Below are 10,893 nucleotides of genomic sequence, written 5' to 3'. Positions count from 1 at the left end.
TCGATGCCTCAGTTCCCCATTTGTAAAATGGGGATAATAATATTCCCTTATCTGACAGGGTGTTGTGAAAATTAAGTCATTATTCTGATGAACAGTACAGGAAGATAAGAATGGCTATACTGGGTCAGACCAAAAGTCCATCTAGCCCAGTATCCTGTCATCCAACAGTGGCCAAAGGGAATGAACAGAACATGTAATCATCAAGTGATCCATCCCGTCGCCCATTCCCAGCTTCTTAGATGAATACAGTAACTCCTCACTTAGTCGTCCCAGTTGTTTCATTGTTACGTTGCTGAGCAATTAGGGAACATGCTCGATTAAAGTTGTGTAATGCTCCCTTCTAACGTCGTTTGGCAGCCGCTCGCTCCGAGGGCGGCAGTCAGGCTGCCTTCGGTGGCATGCCTGCGGGAGGTCCACCAGTCCCGCGGCTTCGGCGGCAATTCGGCGGCAGGTACGCCGAATCTGCGGGACCGGCGGACCTCTCGCAGCCATGCCGCCGAATCTGCGGGACCGGCGGACTGCCCGCAGGCATGCCGCCGAAGGCTGCCTGACTGCCGTGCTTGGGGCAGCAAAAAAGCTAGAGCCGCCCCTGTCCCTGGCTGAGCTCCTAGATGTGACACTCAGATTGTGTGAGAGGTCAGTTTCTTTCTCAACTGTCTCCACTGGAAATATGCTGCCAAAAATGTAGAAAGCAAAGGAGGAGGGCGACCGGAGGCCAAGAGCTGGTATGGAGGCATGGAGCCTTCGCGTGGATGGCACTGACCTCCTGCTGATCCATACAGTTTGCTGGCAATCCTAGCAGCTTGCTCCACCTGGGGAACAATGCTTCCTCCGTGGAACAGTTGGGGAGAAGTATCCACAAAGGAGAGCCATCCTTTACTCAGGCAAACTTCCACTGAAATTAAAACTAAATAAAATCTCAGGATTTGGGCTTTAGTGATTTATACTCTTAAATCAAAATTATTATTTCTGGGAGGTAGTGGTGCCCCACTGTTGGTGAGGAAGTGTACTCCCTGAACAATGGTGCATTTCACAATCATAAAGCCTTTAAAGACATGGGGGAGAAGGCACTGGGAAGTGACTCTATGCACTCTCTCCTGCTTCCTGCACTCCTTCACAGAGCAAGTGTTAATCTAGTTCTTCCTTTTTATTACTTTTGTATTTAAAAAGCGTATCAGTTCGCCTTTGAAGAACATTTTTACATTTTAATTTTATTTAATATTAAACATACTCTGACTTATTTCATTGCATTAATACATACACAGTGATTCACAGAAAGAAAAGTAAAAGTTTATAAAAACTGAAGGATTCAAGAAATTTTGATTTGTACTAAATCATAAAAGCTCTTCATACATTAGAAAAACTTATTTTGGTAAGAAAATAAGATTCTACAATCCTGCAATGTAAAGCAATTTCAAATGACTGGGGAGTTTGAATGTTGTGACAATGTTTAATTCTACAACTGGTCTATCCTAAAAAATGCAGAGATCTTGTAATATTAAATTTTTCTCCTCTGTACATAAATTAGCAATTCTTGGATAGTATGATGAACAGGCATCATGTCAGTTTAATGTTCAAATTATTACAGCATGCCTTAGAATTGTTTTCCTAGAAAATTGTAGGTTTTTTAATCATTTTTCTGACATGTATTGTCATCAAGGTTACTATTAAAACTTTGCATCATGAATATAAACCAACAAACTAAAGAGAAGTCACTTGTGCTATTTTAGAGACTAACAAATTTATTTGAGCATAAGCTTTCATGGGCTAAAACCCACTTCATTGGATGCATGCAGTGGAAAATACAGTAGGATGAATGAATACATCTGATGAAGTGGGTTTTAGCCCATGAAAGCTTATGCTCAAATAAATTTGTTAGTCTCTAAGGTGCCAGAAGTACTCCTCGTTCTTTTTGCTGATACAGACTAACATGGCTACCACTCTGAAACTTGTGCTATTTTGCTGATCTTTTAATAGGGACTGCTTGACTTTCCAAAGCAACGCAGAGAGTCACGAAGATGAAAAAGAACTACATGTAGTTAAGGAAATTTTTTGTCGAATGTCTTTAAAGGATGAGGAGGTATTCTAAATAAGTTTCATCCCAGTGATTTTAGTGACTGCTGCTTAATACACTTATCAATATATGTACCTGTCTTCTGACTTAAAAGTGACTTGTCAGTCACTGTAACAGAATTCCCTTAATTTTTGCAAACTGTGCCAAATGCCTCCACTAGCCAAGATTAAAAAAAAAGAGTATTCGTTTAAACCAGGTTTTTTGGTTTTGTTTTTTTTGGAGGCCTGTGATAGGAAGCCTCACTTCGGGTGTCTATTTCTGCTATGATCAGATGCACCAGCACATGCTAGATTGGTGACATCAGATCCAAAGTGGAAACCAAGTGGAGAAGGATCTAGCCTTTGGGAGGGTGTGTGGAGGGGGAAGGGAAGGTTCAGGTAAGTGCCTTTTTTACTATTATGCTCAGTTTTGCAACACTTTAAAAATAATATTTCTTACAGTTCGAGGCACATTATGTCTCGACAGAGGCAGAATGGCACTGGGGAGGGCAGAGTAGATGTATCACTGAGGGAGTGAAGGAAGTACTCAGGGAGCGTGCTGAGTAGCAGGACTAATTAAACCTAATTCAAGTATTTATATCTGGCGCTTCTTCAGCACAGCCACACCATGGTGCAAAGGGAAAGTGAGGGTATAGTCCTTCTCTGACACCATACCGACAAGAGCAGGCATCATGTCAGCACTGCCTGTAGCACTAATCAGTTCTTCCAGTTATTTTTACACCAGTACTACACTTGACTTGGACTTTTTTTTCTGTGAATAAAAGTCATTTATTTTAGTCTGATTTCTTTTTCCCCGTGAATTCAACCCTCTTTCTACTCTTAAGCCATTCTTGGTCTATATTTCTGCAAACTATTTAAAAATAAAAAAGTCTAAATTAAATAGTAAAAGCAAAAAATCACAAATTTAAACCTTACCTGTCCCAGTGTTACTGTGTTTATTATTTTTTCAGTCATTAATGCTGCCTGTTGAGTTAGAATCCAACACGACAACAAACTTCAGACAGAAAGTTGAGATTCCATCGTGCTTGGAACTGAAAGAGTTGTTAAAATTAGCACCAGAAATTGTAGCAGATGAAAGTAGGAGTGAAAATAAAATCAAAGGTGAGAATTGTTTGCTTGATATATTGGGCCCAGTTCTCCTCTCATTTGCACAGATTTCACACCATTATCTTTTTAACTCCATTATCTTCACTTGAATTACTACTGATTCAGACTAGTATAAATCAGATGAGAATAAGGCCCATTCTGTGTATGAAATTATGGAACAGGTTTGGCATGTCAAATTTCAAAGTATTAAAGTTTCCTGTAAGCAGCCAAAAGGAAGTGATCTCTTACATACTGTACACCTCAGTTCAAACCCATGTTATTTCAGAAGCAGATATTGTTATTGAGGTGGAAGAGGGTTTCTAATGATAATAACTGAATAGGTTAGCTAAGCTAAGATGAATTTTTTAGACATCCCAGAGTAGTTTACAATAATTCGTGCAGTACAGTCACTCCATATAAGTTGTCCACAACATTATAGGGGGAGCTGGTAACAGCCTCTGTATTTACTTTGTCTACCATCTCTATTTCAAAATATTCTTATCACCTTTTCTTTGAGAAGTTCTCCCACCTCCATTGTTAGCAGCAGACCTTTGATTTTGGTAGCCTGAGAGTTATTCTCCTGCTGAAGTGCCTTTTCTTTATCCCATGAAACTCCATTTGCATTTTTCTATTAAACTTTTACAAATACTGACTTTGTTCTCTTTTGTTCCTCAGGAAAATTTTGGCAGCCTGCCAAATAATAACTAAAAATACAAATATTCTATAGGCTGCCAAAGTAGCAATGGCAGATGATACTGTATTGTGAATACCAAAACAACTGTAGCGATGGAGTGGAAGTAAGAAATGGGCTGGGTTCCATATCCCTCTGGACCTGGCCCATGACCCCAGTGCTCTATGTGCCGCATGGGGCAGAAACCCACCACCTCTTGATTGGCAGGAAAGATTGCTAGGCCAGCTTCTTCCAGAGCAACCCCCGGCACTTGACCAGTGATCCATTTCCTCCCCACCTTCCAGGAATACCATATGGGACCAGATGTCCCTAATCTCACACCATGGAGAGAGAGCGCCAGCTGGGTTCCCCCTACCACTACCCTCAGAACCCAGTGGTCCATCACTTTCTTGGCTAACAGCTTTCTCCTGCTGCCAACTAACCTAGTTAAGCCTTAGTCCTTTAGCTCCAGTGATGGTAGCCTGTGTTACAGTGCTGAAAGTCCCGGAGTCAAACCCTGCTCGTGATATGGGGATGCTGCATTTGTACATCATAGAATTATTTTTTCATCTTTTTCCTTTAAAAAAACCCTCTAAGAAGTAACCCACAAAAATGAAAAAGAACTGCATGAACTTAAAAACTGGTATAAATATGACATTTTAAAGAAAGTTATTTAGGTTGCAAAGTCAAGATCTTGAAAGTTAGGAAATACCAAAATTAAGGTTACCTGTGCAATTTAATTTTGTGTATGTATTATAGTACTGTCAAATTACATAATCTCATGCTGTTTTTTCCCCATGGAATCACTGCCTTATTCAATGCAAAGGATCGATTCACAAAGGGATAGAATTATAGTTGTACGAGCAACCATAAATCTGGAATTTCCTAACTTTTCAGTCCTTGACTTTGCAACCTAAACAACGTTCTTTTAATGCAATTTTTTGTATGTAATAGTGCATTGTATAATCTACCAAACACAAATAAACTATTTTATTACTATAAACATTTGATTTTCTGTATTTGTAAACTAACTGTAATTTTCACAATTGTACATACAAGCAAGTAAACGAAAAACCAATATCTAAAGCATTAGACCAGAGAAACAAAATAATAAATAGTGATGGCAGCACTTTCACAGTACAAATATATATAGCAAACTTTTGTCAACGCATGTTAAAATGTAATCTCGATTCTTGTACACTTGATGAGTGCTAAGTATTGTTGTTATTACTTAGTATGCATATTAGGGTTCTCCTTCAAAACCTTATGGAAGGCCGAGATTGGCGTCATAGAACACATCTAAGCAAAAAACAAAAACAAAAATTAGTAAAATACCCTTCTGCAGTTTGTATTTCTGAGGCTTCTAGTGGCTCAGATAAAAACATTACAACCCTGCCATAGACCAATATTCTTTCCATATGTCTATCAAATGTTTACCATGAACTGAATAACATGATTATCAATTTAAACACAGACCAAGGTAAACTCTTTCGTGAACCTGCTATTTCCCAGGATTCCCACTGCACATCTTATATCCTTCCTCCTCAGAGCAGAGCAGCCTTTCATACATCCCTGGATGGGGTGGTATGTATCTGCTCTGATTTGGTAGATCAGTACAGCTATTTTCAGTCCTGGGAAGCTAGGACAGGACAGGGGAGGATCTCTCTCTCTCTCTCTCTCTCTCTCTCTCAGAAGCCCTTTACCAGGAATCAACAACATCTGTCTAGAATTTGGATTGGCATTTTAAAGCACTAGCTTTTATCTCTAAATAAAAGAACAAATGGACATTCAGTGAAATTGAAAAGTGACATACAAAGCTGATAAAAGAGAATTTTTCGCACAAAATACAGTTAACCTGTGATACTTATTGTCAAGGGGTATAATTTAGGCCAAGATCTTAGCAAGTTTCCAAAAAGGATTAGATATTTATATGGATAACAAGAATATTCAAAGTCATAATAGTAAATATTAAAAAAAGAGTTTTGTAAGCATCAGAAACCCTCTGGCATTTCAGGATTAGTGTTACACCTTCAGTGACACTGCTCAGTTTTTAAATCAGTGCTTGTGGCAGTAACTTACCTGTACAGTCATGGAGACTGTGGCTGTGGTCTCAACTTGGCCAGAAAAAAATTACACTTTCATTTATTTTGGCAAATGAGAGAATTAAAAAAGGGGTTTTTTTAGCTCCGGCAGTAGAGGCTCATGCTTTTAGGTCCAGAGGTCATCTGTTTGATTCCAGCTGCTGACAAGCCACCCATGGGAGTGGTGTTCCATAAGTTAGGAGGAAACTTTCCCTAAGGACAGGTTATTTCACATCTAGCTAATACAGGGTTTCTTGCATCTTCCTCTGAAGCAGCTGGTACTAATCACTGTGAGAGACAGGATATGGGACTAGATGGACCACTGGCCTGGTCACATAGGGCGATTGCTATGGTCTTATGAACACTTTCTGCTGTTTGCCTGGTAACTGATGGTAACTGCAGTACTTTGTATTGATAAATTCAAAATGATAATGGGAGATCAATGAAAACAGAAACAAAGAAAACATTGTTCAAGAAACAGCTTTGAGGAAAAAAGGAAATAAATGGTTATCATTTGTGGCACCTTTTTATCTCTTTTCAGATCTTACTGCAAATATTACAAATGAAATAGAGATTTCAAAATACTGTCCCACAATGGAAGACGTTTGTTTCAATCAAAGCAGAAATCCACTGGAATGCAGTGAGGCAGGTAGGAAGTGCTATATAAGCAAATCCAGTGGTGGTTTTTAAGAACTATGATTCTTTGATTATGTATTCCATATGTATTCCATTATTTGATGCACACATGTCCTGTGCATTTGAGATCAGAATCTGTGGCCAGAGGTGTCAGGTGGGCTGCACTTGTGCCAGAGTGAGCTCGCACCCTAGCCTCTCACCCCTCCTGAGTACATAAAGGGCAGAGTGAGGCCAGTTGTTCTTCAGGTTTTTACCACCTGTGACTGCAAGACAGAACTGCAGGCAACATTCTTACCTCTTGCATTTGGCTAGCTTTGTTTGTAACTAACTTTTAGCTTAGTAAAAAAATGACAGTGAAAAAAATAAAGGAAAAAAACAAGCAAAGAAACAAGTTCCTTGCAAGCTAGAAAAATCAATAAGCACGTCTGAAATTCATTTTACTGGCAAAAGTAGGGCAGTAAATGTGACCTACAAGAGATTGCTTTGATTCCCCAATCTTGTTTGCATAGCTGGTTAAAAATATAGGGTCTGATCTTGCAAGTGCTCTGCATATGGAACATCAATTGAAATTGAATTGATTTCAGTGGGAGTCTTCTGTGACAAGCATTTACAAGACTAGGGCTGTAAGTAGCACTGAATTTTATTTGCATATGAAACAATAATTGACTCCCTCAGAGTTTGGGGTATCTGAGTTGCAGACTTGCAGGTTTCACTGTCAATGTGAGTGATATTAGAACCATCACAAATATAATTTGAAAGAGCCATTCCATCTAAGTAAGAGCTACATAACTGGGCCACGGCTGATCAACATTTAATTTTTAAAAATGCCCCAAAATAATAACTGGTGATTTTAAATTCTGAATGGTTGGCTAGGTGTGCAGAGATTCCCAGAATCACATAGGAAAATCAGTAAAAAAGTGTGATTTATGCATTACTATTACCTCTGTTGTCTAGATATTAAAGTACCACAATTTGGTCTTTATTGCTCAAGTGATAAAACATAAAATCTTCATAATAAATTTGAAACACAAAATGTAACTGGTGTCAGTTATACATAAATATTTACATTTCTTTCACTTATATTTGTGAAATGTGGTGTCATTTTTCTGCAATTCCCAGTTAGTTACGCTTTATATCCTCAATATGAAGTAGAAATGCCACTAACTCCGCCATGCAGACCACAAAGATCACACGTGAATTCACTTCATGCAGGACTTCAGGCAGAACCTATTTCTCCTGTTGGTAACAGGTAAGAAAGTTTTATGAGAATACAACTGGTACAACCTCCTCCAAATTAGTGCAAAACTAGCTTAATTGGATTCTGTTAATTTATGGCCTCATTCTGTGAGATGTTCATTGCCGATGGTTTTGTCCATTGTGCATTTTGCCTTGGAAAGAAACATTATTCCAGGGAATACACCCTGTGCATGGTCTCAGTGCATGGAGCTTGAAAAGACCAAGAGAGTTGCTTTAAGGCTGTCCTCCTGTAAGGAGGTTTAATATCCTTGGGGAAGGTGAGGACTCATACCTCCGTGGCAGTGAATCCTCCAAAGTCCTCAGCAGAGAAGCACCCAGTGAGTACCTTGGCCGAGTGCTGGGGATATCCATGTGGTGACAGAAGTACCAGCAGGGCTGTTCCATGGTTGCTTCTCTATGCTATTTGCTAGAGTAGCCTTCACAGTCTTAATATTCTCCCTCCACAGACATGGAAGGACTAAAGCATCCTCTTGACAGGGGACCTCGGTCTCCCTCCCTACCACCGTGATCCACACTAGCTTCCCCTTGCTTGCTTCCCGCCCATTCAAGGGGTATATATACCCCTCATCTTTTCCCCTCTTTGGGGAGTGGAACCACATTGGTCCTGCAGCCAGAGAGCCCACTGCACCCACAGATGAGGAGGAAAGATTTCCCCAAATGAATCAATAAGAGAAAGTAGAAGATTGGAGAGAAAGTAAATACTTTTGCAAAATTACTTTCTCTAAATGTATTACCAGAAGAAAGTTGATTTGAAAATCTCAAGCTATGATTTAAGCTTCTTACCACGTGTCTCCTTTTTTGTTTCTTTGTTTTAGTATTCTGCTTACAGAGTCAACTAAGGAGTACTTAGAGTGCCTGGTGTGGCAGTCAGAAAAATACCAAAATGCTGTGAACTCTCTTTTGCTTGAAGGTAAGGAAGTATGAATTCTGATATACTGAATTGATATAGAAGAGTTGTATGTGAAATATTACAACAACATAGAAATTAATCTGGGAAGTGCTTGAAGAAATATATGCAGATATTTGAGGATACATTTTCAAAGTTTATAAAATGAATGTAGAATGCAAGGAATGTGTGAATACAGCTCCTGTTTGCACACTAAAAATGTATCCCATTGCATCTAAGGTGGGATGTTTGATTTTTTTTCCTTTATATCAATCTTCTTGTAAGGCAGATAACTAGTTTGTCTTTCCACAGTGCTAGTTTGTATAAAATGACAGCTTTCCCCCAGTTTGAAAATCTTCAGTTCACCTCCTGATAATTATTTTAATAGGTATAGTAATTTCTAAAACTCAGTAACAAAAACCTAACTTATAACATGCTCTGTTGAAATACCAATTTTTATTATAGAGTATGTTCTTATCTTCAAATAATTTTTAAAAATCCATACTAATAAATTCCTTAGTGGCATCATATTCACAGAGAGCTAAGTTTCCAATGCCAAACACACACATTAGAAAGTGGAATATGGAACTAAAACCAACTAAGTCATAAATTATTTCTGACCCCAATGGTTAGTGTTAAGAAATAACACCAAAAGACTTCCGTGAGATAAGTGAGTTACATCCTCATTTGTAAAATAGTCTATTTACTATTTAGAGTTTTCAAATAATGATTATAATAGATGCTTGTAAGCATAGAAGGTAAACTCATAGGTAATGAATAAATCTCGGCTCATTTGTAATGCAGGTTTATATCAACAGACTAGAGATATAATTACAGCTGGGGAATTGAACACAAAAAACAAGGTGAAAAAATGTACATCTTACTAAGCTATGTAAATGTTTCTTTCTTTGCTCTTCAGGCAAGTGATGATACTGAATTAGTAATGGAAAGATATACCAAGGGATATACATAATCTAAGACATGAATATTTTTTTGTAATTTTGCTGTCAAAAGTGTTCTTTTCTCAAGTTTCTAGTCCATTAATACTTTATACTAGTTTTTGTCTTGTTTTTTTTATAGAGAATCAGACTGTTGAACCTACATTTCAACATCATTCAGTTACAGAACTGAAAAAGATGTTGTCCATCCATGTGGAAGCTCCAGTGTTTAGCCCATTGAAATCAGACTGGTGGATTCATTCAGGACTAAATCTGGTATTACCAGATTCTTTGGAGCAACTAAGCACTGATTTGGGTAGTGCAAATAGCATGTTTACTACTAAAGTGGAAGTATTCTCACAAATTACACAATTTCAGTTAGAAAGTAAGTATATTTGTTTTTGATAGAAAAGTTCAATGACAAGAATGGCAAGGAGATCTTTAACAGAGGATCAGTCATGCAGTTCAGTGATGGATAGTAGCATAGCACCAACTAAGAAAGGAATCAGAAAAATTCTCATTCTCAAAAAGAAAAGAACTCAGAAAAGCATAAATTAGCCTGCACTATTACTCTAAAGTCTGATTTACAAAAAGCTAAGATTGTCAGTTGCGTGGATAAAAGTAAGTGTGCACTTGCATACTTAATTTGTGATTACCATGATTGCATATGCAAATTATGGTAGTTGCAAGTACAAATTAGCCACATCAGGCCCTTAATGTTTCTAATAAAATACCTGGCAGGAGAACTTTTGAAAGGGATATAATAATTTCAAAGTATTATTAATTACTATAATTAATTAATATCACCATAATAGTGAATATGTTGATGTAGCAGACTCTTATATTGTTCCAGCTTCTTCTAGGATAGGCCAGTGGCACAGGACCTGTTGTAGTTAACTCAGCGTCTATTATAGTGAAGATTAATCAGTATACAATATTATGCAGGGATTCATTCACTATGCAGATTTGCAAGGCTATTTGTGTGCAACTCACATGGAAGAATACTACCACCTAACTGTGGCAGCTCTGTAGAGACAGAACATATTGCAGTGCATTTAGCTACAGTATTGTTAACATGAATATACAGAAGTAATACAAAGGGTTATGATTTTGGGAAATTGCAGCTCTAAAATGCATCAAATCACATCCTTTTTATTTTCTCATATTACAGACGCTTGCAATAAGCACAGTTACCCCAGGGCCAGTGCAAGGAAGTTTTGTGCCCTAGGCGAAACTTCCACCTTGCGCCCCGCCCCCCCAGCCCTG

The 10,893-nt window shown here is 38.3% G+C and overlaps 1 protein-coding gene across 1 annotated transcript in view; it reads left to right on the top strand.

Annotated features, from left to right (window-relative positions):
• Positions 1–3,029: 3,029 nt before the first annotated feature.
• LOC113405301 (protein shortage in chiasmata 1 ortholog-like) overlaps positions 3,030–10,893 on the top strand; it is a 69,815-nt gene continuing 61,951 nt past the window's right edge. Inside the window, exons 1-6 of the mRNA XM_026646362.1 lie at positions 3,030–3,174; positions 3,473–3,475; positions 6,452–6,559; positions 7,666–7,795; positions 8,619–8,713; positions 9,770–10,012. Of these exons, the coding sequence (XP_026502147.1) occupies positions 3,030–3,174; positions 3,473–3,475; positions 6,452–6,559; positions 7,666–7,795; positions 8,619–8,713; positions 9,770–10,012 (724 nt within the window). The remainder of the gene's footprint in view (positions 3,175–3,472; positions 3,476–6,451; positions 6,560–7,665; positions 7,796–8,618; positions 8,714–9,769; positions 10,013–10,893) is intronic.

Source organism: Terrapene carolina, unplaced genomic scaffold, assembly GCF_002925995.2.
Source record: "Terrapene carolina triunguis isolate 2854851 unplaced genomic scaffold, T_m_triunguis-2.0 Scaffold35022, whole genome shotgun sequence".
Taxonomy (NCBI): domain Eukaryota; kingdom Metazoa; phylum Chordata; order Testudines; family Emydidae; genus Terrapene; species Terrapene triunguis.
This window is presented reverse-complemented; position numbering and strand designations above follow the sequence as displayed.